The sequence below is a fragment of the Carassius gibelio genome, chromosome B3 (genome assembly GCF_023724105.1).
Source record: "Carassius gibelio isolate Cgi1373 ecotype wild population from Czech Republic chromosome B3, carGib1.2-hapl.c, whole genome shotgun sequence".
NCBI lineage: Eukaryota > Metazoa > Chordata > Actinopteri > Cypriniformes > Cyprinidae > Carassius > Carassius gibelio.
In genome coordinates this window covers 34749182-34767031 of record NC_068398.1, presented here as the reverse complement: position 1 = coordinate 34767031, position 17850 = coordinate 34749182, and the positions used below count along the sequence as shown (strand labels likewise).

Genomic DNA, 17850 nt, shown 5'->3' with positions numbered 1-17850 from the left:
TGATGCATGCAAAATACATAGTTTTGGCCGTTACAAAGTCGCCATCCACAAACAGACGTACATCAATGTTTTCTTGTTTTAAACCTAGCCAAAAACCCATGTGTTGTGTGTGAAACGCAATAGGCTTTAATTAGTATACATGTATTGTGAAATTACTGCATTTCCGTGTCAATCCATGTTCATTTTTACGGCGAACAATGCACTGTCACTTAGGGGTGTGCCGGTTTCAGAATTGGTGATGACGGTTATGACGTGAGTCAAATGTGACGGTTCATAACATAACCGTCGGGGGGGGGGGGGGGGGGGTCCAAGTCAATTGGTTGTTCTTGGAGATAGCGGGTTAACTCCGTGTCAGCGCGCGCTCTGATCGGTAAAGGGGCAGAGATTTCAAACCTCCATTTATTAAGGAGATCTGTCACAAAACTCATCATCCGCGCCAACGTTTTTGATCAAATTTCAAAGCCGCACCCGCCCGCCATCCGCTGATTGTTTTGGGGTCTATGGCGATGCAATGCTTTGCTGATGCGAGCCGCAAAAAAAAAGCCATTGCCATTTGCCCATTAGCTCCGCCCACTACCGGAGAAACTGGTATGTCTTCTGCTTGTTCGAAAATGAATATGAATAATTCTAAATTAAATCCATTATTTTGACAGGAGAAGACAACAAAGAATAGTTTACATATAAGGTGTTGTTTAAGCGTGGTAAGAATCGCTCTCGCTCTCTTTGCATGTGTGAGAAACAGCACTATCAGTAAAGTGACGGTGAGTCGTGTGCCTTCACAAAGAGTTTACAGAGTGTCAAATACAGGTGCGCTGTGTGTCCATTGAGATGAGCTGAAAAGTTCAGATCGCTTGAAGGAGAGAGAACTCTGAAGCTCAGATGCTGAAATTAATGCAAGCGTCATGCGCTTCAGTCTATGTAGTAAACAAACCTGCACGTCTCTGCCATTCATTAATTCACACAGAGACGCGCAGAACACGGATTTATATTTTAAACAACTTTTGCGGCTTAACATTTACAGATACTGGTCCATATGGAGATTTGATTTGATTATTTTATGCTAACTTTGGCAAATTCCATGACTGTCCATATTAAAATGCAAGTTTCATTTTCATGACTGGATTTCGAGATTCCGTCCTTGTTTTTTGCTTCATGGAAAGCATAGAGCAAATTTCAAAGCCGCACCCGCCCGCCATCCGCTGCTTGTTTTGCGGTCTATGGCGATGCAATGCTTTGCTGATACGAGCCGCAAAAAAAGCCATTGTCTGTTCTAGAAAGGATGCAGCAAAGATATTTAATGCTAAAGTATGAGGCATAGACCTACGCTGAGTTTCATTTGCGATTAGATGTACTCTAGGTCACAGTGCAGTGCAAGTGAACGCGGCGCGCTGGTGCTTCCATGTCACGGTTATCATTGTCTGCTTTACTTGCTTTTTATTTATTAAAATACATGCAATTGGTTGATGAAACAATTATTAAAATTAAGATAAAATTTGTACAAAACGAAATTCGTTTTTAAGAAAGGTTTTCTACAAAGCAAAATTTAATGAAGTGGTAAATATCATGTCTGACGATTTACAAAACTTCATTAAGTGGTAAAAACCTTGTCTCCCGATATATTGCGCATCTTATGATCCTATCTAAAAAATGAAAATAATTTTTGATAAAAAATGTTGGTAAAAAATATTTTAATGACACGGTTTTTGCGGTTATAGAGTTCTAATGACGGTGTTCAACTATAACCGTCGGTCTCACGGTTATATACGAACCGTCACACCCCTACTGTCACTTTAATTCAGCGCATGGAGCACAGCAAAAATAGACTCGGTACGTAAACGATCGCTGCACTGCTGCAGACGCACTGCTCCTGGAACACATTGACGGACCGCAACCGTGTGCAGTGTGAACGCTGGAATCCGTTTACATGGGTGCGTAAAAAAATATGCAACGCATACGCACTGCAGACGGAGTATCTGTGAAACAGGTGTGAGAGTGCAAGTGCAAGCCTGCAGCCAGACCCTTCTCGAATGGTTACCAAAAGCAGTTAATGTTCCAAATGGTTGCTGCTAGATTATAAACTAAACAGCCTGAGAAGACAGGGCTCATTTCCCCAAAGAGTGTTTTGTTTGTTTAGTTAGAATGCCATTTGTTTTATTAAAGACAGTAATTTAATTTGTATTGTGTGAAGTTAAGTTATAGTGAAGTTATCTTTAAGTTCAAACTGCAATCCTGACTCCTGGTCTCTGGTTTCTGCAATGTTAAGGTGTTATCTTTCGATTTCAATCTTTGTTTCCATATAGTACAAGGTGCCATTTGAAATATTTCATTATTAGATGTATCTTATATGTGAATTTCTCAACATTCTTCTCACCACTGATAATGAATGGGCTTTGGACTAAATTATGTCAGTGTTCCATTTTCATTCATTTTGGACACTGCATATATTGAGTGACAAACACTCCTATTTGTCATGCTATATTAACATATTTGGTATTGTTGAATTCAGCACAACCCCACCTTTCCAACAAGCCATCATATTTGTTTCTATGATAATCACAGACGAAGCAAGCACAAAGTAAATGAAAACATTCTGCATAGATATTAAATTTGTGCATGTCCGCTTATTTTAGGTATGTATTTACATGTCTCTATTTATTCCATACATCAAGATATTCACATACAGTCTTTTCTAGTAGTTGAATCAACTTCCTGACTACAAACATGTCGAGTTTCAAAGCTCTCAGAGCTTGTGTGATTGATCTACATTAGTTTATATGCCTTAACTCCCATACAGACAGGCTATATTTTAGTCCTATATTGGTTTTGGGGTGTATAACAATATCTGTTAATTTAACAATCTTAGCAGTAAAATATTTTTAGCCAAGAATCCATTTCATATATGGGAGACCTTAGAGATGAGGAAAAACATTGTTTGGTTTAGTTCTACCTCTGGTAGGGGTATCTCAAAAACTAAAGCACTTTTTGACCATTTGTCACTAGCCTATAATCTCTCATGTTTAAGAGGTGCGCGTGGCCGTGTACCAGCCATTAAATGTGTGAGACACCAACTCCTCGTGTTCTATCTCTTTCATTTCATGTATTTCAGTTATCCAAGTCCAAGTGTTACAACTTCTTCAGCGACTAAACAGGATCTTATCTAATTTAACCCATCCAAAGTGCACACACACAGCAGTGAACACACATCCACACTGTGAACACACACCCAGAGCAGTGGGCAGCCAATTATGCTGCGGCGCCCAGGGAGCAGTTGGGGGTTGCTCAAGGACACTTAAGTTGTGGTATTGCCGGCCCGGGACTCGAACCCACAACCCTAGGGTTAGGAGTCATACTCTCTAACCACTTCCCATTATGAAAGTGCCTGGAAGAGGACATGTCTATATTGTCCTAATGTGCGGTGAGAAGCAGAGTTTAAGTAGCTAAAGACTCTCCAAGGGTCACAGCTGGAGAATTGCAGAAAATAGTTGAGTGTCTGGTTTAGAAAACCTTTTTTTTTTAAAAAGTCAAACAGAACCTACATCACCACGTTGTTTGGGAGGTTTTCAGGAAAAAGCTCATCCAAAAACAAACTAAAGCATATTCAGTTATCAGCCATGACTGGAACTTTAATTGGGACTGGCTTCTATGGTGAGATGAAACTAAAAAATGAGCTTTTTAGCAGCAAACACTCAAGATGGGTTCGGTGAACACAGATAATAAGTACCCCACATGTACAATAGGGTTAAGATTGGCCGATCATTAATGTGCATCTCGTCAGTAAAGCCGGTTCTCTAATCAGCAGTGAAGATGAGCCAAATAGTCTGGTGATGTAGGTCTGCATGCATTTCTCAATACTGAGAACAAAAATTTTGGACTTGCATCCCCTGGGTAGTTTGGACTTTGCCTCTTTATTTTCATTTTAACATATAGATAAATGGAACACAGACCAAATATTACCTGTTAGATTTACCTAAAACAAACTATATTTTGTTTAACAACTAAAGAGACATCAGAGTAAGTGGCACATATCAGAAGGTCTAGTCAGGTTCGAAACTGCTCTCGGCGGATATTATGAGCACTGAGCTCCTTCTGATCGAGTGGAGCAGACCGTCTCCGAAATCAGCAAAACATTTTTAAACAGATGCTGTCTTTATAAATAAACCACAGATTTGAGTTTTAAACAACTACATTCTCACCTGTAATACTTTTAAAATTACATTACATGACACAATAACATTAATATTTTGAAAATGATCCGAATAAATGTTGGTTGAAATCACAATGCTGTATGTAACAATCAGCATGTTTAGTGCCCAAGTCCCATCCCCAAAAGTTCCAGAACTTTGAAAAAGTACTACCTCGCCAGCAGGGATTTTCCAAAGGGCATTTTTTACACTGAGCTTTATTAAGATCCTGTTTCCTCCGGTGGAAACACACAGACTAACAGCTCAAAGTCCTTGGTTCCTGGGTAAAGTTCCAGCGGTAGAAACACTGCATTAGAGTGGCCTTTTATTTTGGCCAGAATAAGGCACACCTGTGTAAATAATCATGCTGTCTAATCAGCATTTTTATATGCCACACCTATGAGGTGGCTGGATTATCTTGGTAAAGTAGAAGTGCTAATTAACACAGCCTTTTGTGTACATAGAAAAAGTCTTAGATCTTTGAATTCAGCTCATGAAAAATGGGGGCAAAAACAAAAGTGTTGCCTTTATAATTTTGTTCAGTATATATTACGGGTGTAACAGTACGTGTAGGGCTTTCGGTACGGTGCATGTGTGTACCGAATGACGGAATGCAATATTTTGTGCGCATACATAAGTATATTTTCGTTTTTCCAAACGAACATATTAAGTGGCGGAAGTCTCCTCGTTCAGCGCAAATCCCGCCCTGCAGCTGATTCTAAGGCCAGACGTATTTTATTTCTTATCCTATTTTTCATTTTATATATATTTTATTAAAAAGTATTTTTTTTAAGTGTTTAGTAATAAACAACCTGCAGTTTAATGTTTTCATTTCTTTCCCTTACTGTACCAAAAATGAACCGAACCGTGACTTTAAAACCGATGTACGTACTGAACCGTGATTTTTGCGTACAGTTACACCCCTAATATATATATATATGTGGTAAAAATCTTCCACTGTCACATCCCTAATAATTTTTTTTTATATTACTTGTTTTATACAGCTCAAAGACCCTGGGGGGTCAAAATGACTCCAAAAAACAATGATGCTTCAAAATGTGCAGAGGGCATTGAAAAATAACATGTTAATTTTATGTTTATCCACATTCAATCTGAAGCTAAGAAAATTTATTGAGTATAGTATAGGGCTTGGGCGTCGTGACGTGATGTCATAACTTGGCGTGGCCGCCATGGTGATGGCCTCCTTTACTGCTACTCGGACTACTGCGCAGTGTTTAGAAGTACTCCCTCTCAGCCATGTGTCTTAATTTGATTAATTAAAAATCTGTTTCAACCATGGTAAACCGTTGCTGTATTGTGGGGTGTAATAGCGCACACATGGGGAAAACAAAATTAAATTGGATTCACTTTCCACCGCTTTCCTGCGGTGGAAAGGCGCGGCCACGGAGACCGTAACATCTGAATATTTACTTTATATTGCTTAAGTCGACATTGAACATAAGGGAAATTTCCCGGCTTACTAATCTAAAATATGGGAAAATTTCAACATTCATCATTCAGTTGCTATCCCTCTGCTGACATTCGTAATGTTACTACAAAACTGCTTCATGAACTAAGCGAGTCGTGAAGCTAGGTCTAACATGATTTTGCTTATAGATTGGCATGAAATTGTGCTCCCACAACAACCGCGCTGCTATCTTAAAAAGCAACCAACATCACGCTAAGGTTGCTTTCAAGTAAGCAAAACGATGCTTTAAAAACATCCGTTTCGCTGCAAGGGGTAGCAACAGGACACACTAGTACAGAGACTCACAGGTCCAATGGAAGGGCTAACGGGATATTTTACAGGAAAATACTAAAACGGGAAGACAGCGGGAAAAGAGCTCAAATATTAGAGAACCCCGGAAAAAAAACGGGAGGGTTGACCGATACTAACTACAGTTTTAAACACATAGTTAAAAGTACATGTGTGGATGGTTGTTAGCGCTAGTGGTTACTAAACTAGCAGCTAGGTGGACCGCAGCTTACCGTTGTCCGGATTACTGTATACTGTTTTCCGGCTTTATGATCTGCAGCTCCTAAACCCGTCCATTTGTAAACTGCACATGAAATTCCAATGACTTGTTGCTCCGGAACTTTTCTGAAGTGTAGGCGCTCACAAAACAAACAAGGTAGCCGATGATATCTGTAATGCAAAAGTGCGGCAGCAGGTCGTCGGTGCTCCACTCTTTGTTGGGAATTTCATATGGATCCAAAGCGTTAATATTGCTGATTTTGTCCACTATTGGGAACTCCGAAACGAAGACCAGGAGACTCTTGGGTAATCTTCAGCAGAATTCTTTATCTTTATTGATAATTTAATATTGAGTGGCACAGTAGTCATCAAAAGTCTGACCAGTCATTGCGGCCCTTCACGAATTCAAATGCGGGCCACATATGCTGAATTAAAAAAATAAAAATTAAAAAATTAAGCTTTAGAATTAATTTATTTTTTAAATTAAAAAATTTTGGCTACTAATGAAATATACACTATATCCTAATATATCCTTTTTTTTTTTTCATATATTATTTTCAGCCATGAGCAGACCTACTCACATAACATTACGCATTTGACAAACACATACAAGCATCCACTTTGGCAGAATTAGTTAAGGTAAAATTGTGCATCATTATGGACAAATTTGTTTTTAAGGGAGAAAAAGTAATGTGAAAATAGTCGCAGTATCAATAGTGAAGGAGAATTGCTGGATTTTCGGTTTGCCCCGCAACTCACTTGAAAAAGTTCAGGCTAATAGAAACACCATATACTACGTAGCAATCCTTAGTTGAAGAAATGTGGCAAAACATCTCTGGAGAGAACCTCATATTATTAAATTCAAACGTGCTTTCCATATTTAGATCTAAATTTGTGAACGCACATTTTCTGCTATGTCGTGCGTCAAGTCATGCTCCCGTGCGCGTCTTAAAGTAGTAGTCTTCAGTAGTCGTCAGTAGTCTTCAAAAGCATAATTGCACATGTTCAGGCAGAGTGAAGAAGCCCATTGCTACTCGAAGCTGTGCAATCCGTCGATAAAGAGTATAAAGACAGCTATGCAATCATTCTGGGCAATTGTTTGTTCACATGTTTGTTGCAGAGCAGACCATCAGCGCACGCTTTTGTAAGTATAAATTGTAGAAGTCCTCGTCCGGGCTGGCTGTGTCCACGTCCGGATTGCTCATGCGGAAAGTATAACACAGGCTTTACAATTGCAACTTCTTTGTGCTGTTACTCCTTTCGAGCTGAATCTCACATAATTGGTAAGCTCCCAACAGCATCAGGTGATTTATTTATGGGAAGTAGAATTTTTTTTTTTTTTTTCAATGAATGTAATAGATAAGATATCATAATATTTAGGCTATAATATTATAAATCAGGTTGATTTGTATTGGTGATGTAATATGTAAATTATATGCGTGCGGCCCGCGCGACTTGCTCTTGAACCATAGTGCAGCCCTCTGGAAAAAAGGTTGGGAACCATTTTTGTAGATTAGATACATTTCTAGGATGAGGGATACATGGAGGTGGAGACCATTTAAACAAAGCATGCAAATGGAAATCAGGAAAGTGCCTGACACTGGCATTTTCCCCAGCCTTGATCTAATCAGCACAACAGTGTCACTTAAATACAGAGGTGCCTGATAGTGTCACCCATACCCTTCACATTATCAAGAAAAACAAAGGCACAGCTGTGCCTTGAGTTAAGCAGGCACCTTTATGTTGGGACCATGCCCTATATTCAGGATGTGCATGAAGACAAAAGGTTGATCATATCAGAATGTCATAATCTCAACCCAAGAATATAAAAACTCAAAGTACATACTAATACATTGGAAACTAGATTTAACATAGTACAGATTTGTAATCCCACACCACATCCCTATTTAGTGTATCCCTTTAAATACTACAACCTTTTCGTGGTTTTAACATCTTTTCTCTTTCTCCCAACTCTTGTTTCTTCTCGTTCAACTTGCTGTATGTTTACATTCGCGAGGCCGTCAACATGGCCACCACGTCCCAGAATGCAACGTGGTGCCCAAGCCCTATTTACAGATGTTAAACATTGAATGAGGTCACTTTTGTTTACTTTTCTCAGCTTTTAACAAGTTACCAAAAATATATAATTTTTATTTTTGTTTCAGAGTTAATTGAAAAAAAAGATGAGAATGAAGAATCAAGTTTAAAACTGCACAAGAGGATTCACACGGGAGAGAAACCTTACAAGTGTTCACACTGTGACAAGAGATTCAGTCAGTCAGTATGTATAAAAAGACATGAAAGGATCCACACTGGAGAGAAACCTTATAAGTGTTCACACTGTGATAAGAGATTCAATGAGCCATCAACACAGAAAAGACATGAAAGGATCCACACTGGAGAGAAACCTTATAAGTGTTCACACTGTGACAAGAGATTCAGTGATTCATCAAATCTTAAAATGCATGAGAGGATTCACACTGGAGAGAAACCTTACAAGTGTGCACACTGTGACAAGAGATTCATTGACTCATCATCTCTGAAAACGCATGAGAGGGTTCACACTGGAGAGAAGCCTTACAAGTGTTCACACTGTGACAAGAGATTCATTAAATCATCAGGTCAGAAAACACATGAGAGGATTCACACTGGAGAGAAACCATATAAGTGTGCACACCGTGGCAATAGATTCAGTGATTCGTCAAGTCTGAAAGCACATGCGAGGATTCACACTGGAGAGAAACCGTACAAGTGTGCACACTGTGATAAGACATTCAAAGATTCATCATCTCTGAAAACGCATGAGAGGATTCACACTGCAGAGAAACATTACAAATGTGCACACTGTGATAAGAGATTCAGTGGTTTGACACATCTGAAAACACATGAGAGGATTCACACTGGAGAGAAACCGTACAAGTGTGCACACTGTGATAAGACATTCAAAGATTCATCATCTCTGAAAACGCATGAGAGGGTTCACACTGGAGAGAAACCTTACAAGTGTTCACACTGTGACAAGAGATTCATTAAATCATCAAGTCAGAAAACACATGAGAGGATCCACACTGGAGAGAAACCATATAAGTGTGCACACTGTGACAAGAGGTTTAGTGATTCGTCAAGACTGAAAGCACATGAGAGGATCCATACTGGAGAGAAACCTTACAAGTGTTTACACTGTGACAAGAGATTCAGTGTGTCATCAACTCTGAAAACACATGAGAGGATTCACACTGGAGAGAAACCTTATAAGTGTGCACACTGTGACAAGACATTCAAAGATTCATCATCTCTGAAAACGCATGAGAGGATTCACACTGGAGAGAAACCTTACAAATGTTCACACTGTGACAAGAGATTCAGTGTGTCATCAAGTCTGAAAACACATGAGAGGATTCACACTGGAGAGAAAACTAATGAGTGTTCACAGTGTGTCAAGAGATTCAGTGATTCATCAAGTCTCAAAACACTTGAGAGGGTTCATACTGGAGAGAAACTTTGTGTTCACACTGTGACAGATTGAGGGACTGAAAACACATGAGAGGCATGCATGAATTGTTTGACATCTACAGATAAGGATATGTAAATGAGATTTTTGCACTGTAAAATCATCTCACAAACAAGCCATTATGCTAATGCTTCAGCTTGAAGCTTCAAATGACGATTTATCATGTTATGGGCATCTTGGATAACATACTTTTCCTTCAGGAGGTCATTCTGTTTCGTCCGATATTTGTAGATGCATTTTGTCTATAAAAATGCTTTTATTGAGTTCTGTAATTTGACGCAACAGGATGAAGTTGGATGTGCACTGTGGGTAGACTCGACTAAATATAATGAGAATCGTTAAGGATTTTCATCATCAATAATCATCGATTTTATCAATTAGTTTTTGCAGCCCTAACTGAAACCACACCTACTCTCTTTGCTTGAAAATTTGAGAGGTTACGCATATATTTCCATATAGTGACGTAGACATGTGGGGGCGTGTTTAAACAAGGTGTTTTGGGGGGGGAGGGGGCTTAACTTTAATAGAGAATATATCTTTGGATTTGAGACTTTAGTCTTTGCAACTTTATAGATCTTCTTTATTCACCAAGAGCTTGTAACACTCCAAAGAGAAAGGAAGAATTTGAATCGCATCATATGACTCCTTTAAACATTTGATAATCCATATGTTTTTCTCCAGTGTACAGCAATGTATAGGAATACCCCCAGAAAAGAAATATCTAAAGACATGGACCCCCTCCCACGCACACCTCTGCATCTGTGACGGTTAAGATGCATAATTCTGAATGTGAGGAATAATTGTCCGAAGACTTCATATCAAACATTTCCTTATTCCTAATAATGAGGCCAAGAAAAACATTCACTGAATGGAGACATCAGCTAACATTTGTACTTTGCATTGACTAGGATCAAAGACTTGAGGAGTTCAACCCTGTTGAGGAACAGAAGATCGATGGTTGGTAATTTATCTCTAAACTCTCTAAATCGTGTCTAGAGAAATCGAAAAAAATGTAACACAAGACCGTTGCACCAGTCACACTGAGCCATGTCAACAGATACACACATTGGTTTTATATTAACTTTCTATGTGAACTGAAAGGGAATGATGGGTACAGGAAGGAAGTTGAAGGAACAACTGCAAAGAAGGGAAAACGTTTTCCCCCATCTTCACTCGGTGGGCTTTGAAAACATGTCTGTGTGTATTTGTATTGTCTGGATCTCAGGAGATCAAAGTTTTGGAGGTTCTTTCAGCCGTGCACCGTTACTTGTGATATGATTTTCTTCTTTTTAAAAATGCACCATTACTAAAAAATGTGACATAATTTCATCTGTGTGCTCTCTGTGCTCTTTAATAAACTCAAGTCTTTACAAATTTTAGCTCTTCCTGATGATTTGATGCTCGTCTTCATTTGTAAAAACTGATCAGCATAATAAATGAGGTGAAAACAGGAACTATTGAAATGAAATGGCAGCTCTGGTAATATTGATGAGGGTCAGACCATCAACACTCAGTCAACAAGACTTTCAGATCATCAGCAGTGTTTTAACCTCTTTACTCTGATGTGATCACCCTGCTGTCCATCAGTGATCATCCTGCACACCCCATGACCCAGTATACCCTGCTGTAAAAACAAAAACAAAGAAATAAAACAATAGAAAACACAGAAATACTAATAGTTCTACAAATACCATTACAAACATCATATTTTAAAGAATTGTTTTCTCTGGTGTGTTTTGGGAAATATTCCATTAGAGTCTAGTGGTTATAAGGATAGAAGGTGACCAGTTACCAGTAGAAACTCAAAGGATCAATTACAGTTTCCACTAAAACAATACAAGTGCCATTATAACCAGTAAAACCATTACAACCATTGGCATTTCCAGCAGGTTAGTATAAGCATGGAAATGGTCTGCCTGGATGCCTAATCATTATTATAAAAACATAGCTTGTTTGATCTACGGTTAAATTAATAAAATTAAAAAAAAGTCTGAGCACATCAACAATCCTATGTAAGATGAACTCTATCCATTAATGTAATTTTGGATTTTTACATTTCTTCAGCTCTAAATAAAAATGACTTTATCACAGAGTTATTACTTTGAATTAGGTCTCACAGCTTCTTGTAAAATTGGAGGGGATCAAGCAAAATCCTCTTTATTCTCTTCATCACAGAATCTGATGTAAGACATTGCAAAAATAGCAATTTTGATATCGAGTTTAATCCTCAAAAGAAGCTTTTCAGAAACATATTCAAAATATCTTATTTTGTGGATTCACATTACCTTTCATTCAACTGTTTGAGTTCCAGGTGGACACATAACACAAGGATGTAGTTTTGACATGCTAAACCTGTTTAATATATTGAATTTACAAGGCTACATCTTATCATTATCATGTGTTTTCATTGATCTTAATTTCCATAATTTACAAGCTGCAACTTTGTAAATTTTGCAAATTTGCTGTGTGATTTTCAATGAAATATCTGACTAATAAAATTCATTGTTTTTCACCTCTATAATTTTAAGTTCTTTTTAATGTATGTGTGCAGACTGGCTTAAAAAAACCTGCCCACCTTATAGACGCACAAAGTAATATCCATCCTATTATTTCCCTCTCACTTAAAGGGCTCTTCAAAGGGAGTAGGGCATAGGGATCCTCACTTCCGTTTGGCATTCGCCCCAATTGATGACGTCCTGTGTTTGCTGTGTCTGTTCACTCTCCAGTCCAGTGGGAGGCACTAAACAAATTTGTTTATTTGCCAAACACCATTAAACTTCAGAGGAAGAAGTTTAGTTTCACAGCGCTCTCTGTTGTTGTTAGGGCGGGATGCTGCCTTAATACAAAGAGAAAAATACAGTTTATGAGACACATCAGTAAATAGGCCTACCTGTAATATTCTCATCCTCACAGTCATTAATACGTTTTGAAGCAGGAATATCTGGAGGAGTATCATCTGAACTGAGATATGTTGTGAAGATGATGTTTGTTAAAGAAGAGAGTGAACACGAGGCACCAGAAACCTGGAGAATAAAACCAGAGGAACAAGAAACCTGTAGAATAAAACACGAGGACCAAGAAACCTGGAGAAGAACACACAAGGAACCAAAAACCTGGGAATAAAACACGAGGAACCAGAAACCTGGGAATAAAACACAAGGAACCAGATACCTGGGAATAAAACACGAGGAACCAGAAACCTGGGAATGAAACACGAGGAACCAGAAACCTGGGAATGAAACACGAGGAACCAGAAACCTGGGAATGAAACACGAGGAACCAGAAACCTGGGAATGAAACACGAGGAACCAGATACCTGGGAATAAAACACGAGGAACCAGAAACCTGGGAATAAAACACGAGGAATCAGAAACCTGGAAAATAAAACGCGAGGAATCAGAAACCCGGAAAATAAAACGCAAGGAACCAGAAACCAGGAGAATAAAACGCGAGGAACCAGAAACCTGAAGAATAAAACACGAGGAACAAGAAACCTGGAGAATAAAACACGAGGAACAAGAAACCTGGAGAATAACAAACGAGGAACCAGAAACCTGGGAATAAAACACGAGGAACCAGAAACCTGGGAATAAAACACGAGGAACCAGAAACCTGGGAATAAAACACAAGGAACCAGAAACTGTGAGAATAAAACACGAGGAACCAGAAACCTGAAGAAAAAAAAAATGCGAGGAACCAGAAACCTGGAGAATAAAACGCAAGGAACCAGAAAACCGGAGAATAAAACACGAGGAACAAGAAACCCGGAGAATAAAACGCGAGGAACAAGAAACCCGGAGAATAAAACGCGAGGAACAAGAAACCCGGAGAATAAAACGCGAGGAACAAGAAACCCGGAGAATAAAACGCGAGGAACAAGAAACCCGGAGAATAAAACGCGAGGAACAAGAAACCCGGAGAATAAAACGTGAGGAACCAGAAACCAGGAGAATAAAACGCATGGAACCAGAAACCTGGAGAATAAAACATGAGGAACCAGGGCCCTCTTTTACCAATGGTGCGTACGGACAGATTTGTGCGTAGTGAGTGCGTAAGAACAGTTTCACGCAAAGTGTGAGAATCACCAAGTTGTACTTATACGTAGAAATGTGTGTAAATATAAGCACACCTCTGAGCATGCTTACGCAGATAATCTAGTGGAGAATAGCGACACTACACATAAAAAGCATTTAAGAGTGTCATAGTAAGCATAAAGCAATCCACATATGTCCTGTGTTTCCTTTAAAACACTCAATTTATAATTTGTCTAGTTTTAAACACGATGCTTAATTGGCGTCAAACCCTATAAAAGACAGATGTGAAATATATTTGTCTCAGTGCAATGGCTTATCTTCCGTTATTGGAAGACTTGGCAAACAATGCACTCCGCAGAGCATTTTCCAAGATCGCGCTGATCTGCTTGGCGAGAGCACAGAGTGGCTTCTAAGTAGGTAATGCTTTCCCAAAAATGTACTGCTGGATTTGTATCGTGATTTAGGACCAGTGTTGGAGAGAGAAACAAATCGCACGAAAGCCATTCCCATGCACATCCAACTCCTGTCCACCCTTGGATTTTTAGCTACTGTTACATTTCAGTGTGAGGTTGGAGACATATGTAGTATATCCCAGCCATCAGTGAGTAGGATCATGCCGGCAGTGTTGGATGCAATTATTTCCTTGGCCCCAACCTACATCCAGTTCCCTTATCGAAATCCTCAACAAGCCGCAATTAAACGGGACTTTCATGCCATTGCTAGATTCCCAAACATAATTGGAGCTATAGACTGCACCCACATCGCCATAAATGCACCATCAACCAACGAATTTAATTATTTAAATAGAAAAGGGTTTCATTCTGTTAACGTGCAAATAATTTGTGATGCAAATTTGTTGCTATTAAACGTCGTTGCACGGTGGCCTGGAGGAACACATGACTCGTTCGTTCTGCAGAATAGCTCTGTGGGTGTGCGTCTCCAAGAAGGCGCTGTTGAGGATGGCTGGCTCATTGGTGAATTTAAGGCTACAACATGTTTAAAATGCTATTGTAGGGCTATGTACAATTGGTTATAACTATTTCATCATTAGGTGATCAAGGTTACCCGCTAAAGCCATGGCTAATGACCCCCCTAACCAACCCGAGGACCGAGCAGGAACAGGCGTACAACCGTGCCCATGCACGCTCAAGGAGCACAGTTGAGCGCGCAATAAGCCTGCTGAAAGGACGATGGCTGTCTGTCAAGCACGGGAGGGACACTGCAGTATCAGCCAGAAAAAGCAGGCAAAATCATCATGGCTTGCAGTGTGCTACACAACTTGGCCATCAGACAGGGCATCCCTCTGCAGGAACCCCCAAGACCAGACGGCCCTATGCCCGATGCAGTGCCCCTGCCACCTCCCAATGCCGCTGGCATTCAGACAAGACAGAGGATCATACAGACATTTTAGGTAAGTCTGGCCATTGGTCGAGTGCAGAAACATTACAGCGATTTCATTTTGTGTTTTGCAGCTTCGTGGAAACAAATAACAGAAATCACATTAGTCAGCGGTTTATGGTTTATTAGCAATTGTATTTGCGCAATAGGCAATCTGTTTCAGAGACTCGTTGATTTTAATCAATACATTCGTTATGTTGCTCAATTGATCCTTTAGGTCATTAATGGATTTTGTTGTTTCCTCTTGATTTTGTAGCACCGCCTCACTCAGCACTCTTGGCACACGGCGCATGGAAGGGGCAATGGATGGGCCCGGCTCCTCAAGCTCCTCAGGCACAACGAGTGTCTAATTTAATTGAGTTTATCCTATGAATGATTTCATTAAACGTTTACAAATTGAAATAAAATGTATGCAAACACAATATCCTATTCCAGTTGGTTTATTTTACCTTCACTTTGGATGTTAGATGGCCCGGTTTGTTCTGTCGCAAGAGCATCAGTGTCACCGTCCTTAGTAATCCCGGACAGAGCTGTGCCTCCGATGATGCAGGCTATGTGGTTGACCAATGGGGAAAGCTCCGTTGTTGTCTGTCCTCCTCCAGTTGCGGACATTTCTCGTCTGTGTGCTCCGACACGTTGTTTAGCTAATACTTTAATATCAAACCATTTTTTTTTTATTTCTGGGACAGTTCTCTCCTCAGACCCAACGGAATTAACTGCATTGGTGACATTCTCCCATGCAGCATTTTTTCTTTTATTTGTAATTCCTCCTGCAGTGAATGAACTAAACAATATCTGTTGGTTGGATTCAACTTCATTTACAAGTATCTCTAATTCTGTGTTTGTGAAGTTCCTCTTCTTTGCTCTCTTTGCCATTATTGCAGTGAGGAAAAAACACGATCACGTAATTTTTAAAGGTCCTATGACATGAAAATTTCACTTTCTGAGGTTTTTTAAGATTAATATGAGTTCCCATAGCCTGTATATGGTGCCCAAGTTTCTAGAAATTTGAATCGGTGTAAATTGAGATTTTTCTATCTTTCTCTGCCTTTGAGAAAATGGAAGCTCAAACGGGATGATCTTGAATCTCCTCGTTGTGACGTTGCAACGAGAATTGTTACCTCCCCTTTCTCTGCTTTGCCCGCCCAAATATTTACATATAATTTGCAATGTCAGCACAGGCGTTACAAACAGACTTTTATGATATGGATTCGACAGCACCGGCACAAACAGTGAGTGACAGTGTTCATTAATGCCTGATCTGTGATCAGTGATTTCTGATGGGTAGCTAATCATTCAAGTTCACACAGACTTTCTTTCTAAATCGTTTAATACTGTTTATGCATCAGTGAATCAAGCCAGTGACTAAACGATCAACTTCACATTGTTTCACTTAGTAGCATGAAACAAATCTGTTATTTAAATTGTGATTTAACTACAGAGAGTGATCAAAGAACGCTCGCTTTTTTTCGGAGCTGTTACACATCGCGAGTATATCTGCACACTTGCCCAAACTGCCGTTACAATGAATGATGCTGTTATGCTGCACAACGGAGCTCTTACTGTATTCATGTGTTTGCTGTTAGCTGTGGTGAAAGCATTTTGTGAGATAACGTGTTATGATAACGTCTCATCACTGCAGCCTTTCATGTAATGGGAAAAGATCGAAAAAATAATTATATAATCAACACTTCCACGAATCTCGACAGCTGTAATAGTAAATATATATAACTATATATATATATATATATATATATATATTTGAGAGGGGTTCCACATGAACGCATTTCGTATGCAAAGATGTCAGCCAATCACAACAGTTGTGGTTTACTCGGAGTCTCACAGCAGACACGCCCCTTCAAACAGAGCATTCAAGCCAGAGGGCTAATATCAGGATCTAAAAATGCTTTTTATTTCTAAATTTTAAATGTAAAAATCATACTAACAATATTAAGTACACCTAAGGAAACATTAAAAAGCATTTAAAGAAAAGGAAATAATCCATGTCATGGGACCTTTAAAGGGAAGTGTTGTCACCATATATGGTTAATTGGAGGCGTTTACGAATACTAATGACCATTATCATTCATTACATTATACATAAAGCCACTGTTTTAGAGAGAGAGAGAAATGGACAGAATTATATTGGCACCCTGAGAAAATATGAACAAAGAAGGTTGTGAAAAAAAAACTGTATTTTTACCTTTTGATCTTTCAGTAAGTAAGTTAAATTTACTTTTTGGAATAAAACATCAAACCGGAAAATAAGCCTATTCATTTCTGGACTAGACCAAGACCGATTCTCAAATGGAAGGCTGCATCCTCCAGAGATTGCACTTGCAGACTGCATAAATATACAAAATATGACAATCAATCAATCAATCAATCACCTTTATTTATATAGTGCTTTAAACAAAATACATTGCGCCAAAGCACTGAACAACATTCATTTGGAAAACAGTGTCTCAATAATGCAAAATGATAGTTAAAGGCAGTTCATCATTGAATTCAGTTATGTAATCTCTGTTCAGTTGAAATAGTGTCTGTTTTAATTTGCAATCAAGTCAATGATATCGCTGTAGATGAAGTGACCCCAACTAAGCAAGCCAGAGGCGACAGCGGCAAGGAACCGAAACTCCATCGGTGACAGAATGGAGAAAAAAACCTTGGGAGAAACCAGGCTCAGTTGGGGGGCCAGTTCTCCTCTGACCAGACGAAACCAGTAGTTCAATTCCAGGCTGCAGCCCTAGT

The 17850-nt window shown here is 39.2% G+C and overlaps 1 protein-coding gene across 5 annotated transcripts in view; it reads left to right on the top strand.

The window, feature by feature from the left end:
* LOC127953350 (zinc finger protein 271) overlaps window positions 1–15932 on the top strand; it is a 408540-nt gene extending 392608 nt beyond the window's left edge. For 3 of the 5 annotated variants that reach the window (XM_052552556.1, XM_052552558.1, XM_052552553.1), the window contains exons 2-3: window positions 8322–15112; window positions 15356–15932. In XM_052552556.1, coding sequence (XP_052408516.1) covers window positions 8322–9682 — 1361 coding nt within the window. In that variant the 3' untranslated portion in view covers window positions 9683–15112; window positions 15356–15932. The remainder of the gene's footprint in view (window positions 1–8321; window positions 15113–15355) is intronic. The other 2 variants (XM_052552555.1, XM_052552554.1) reach the window with 2 other exon arrangements.
* Window positions 15933–17850: the final 1918 nt, after the last annotated feature.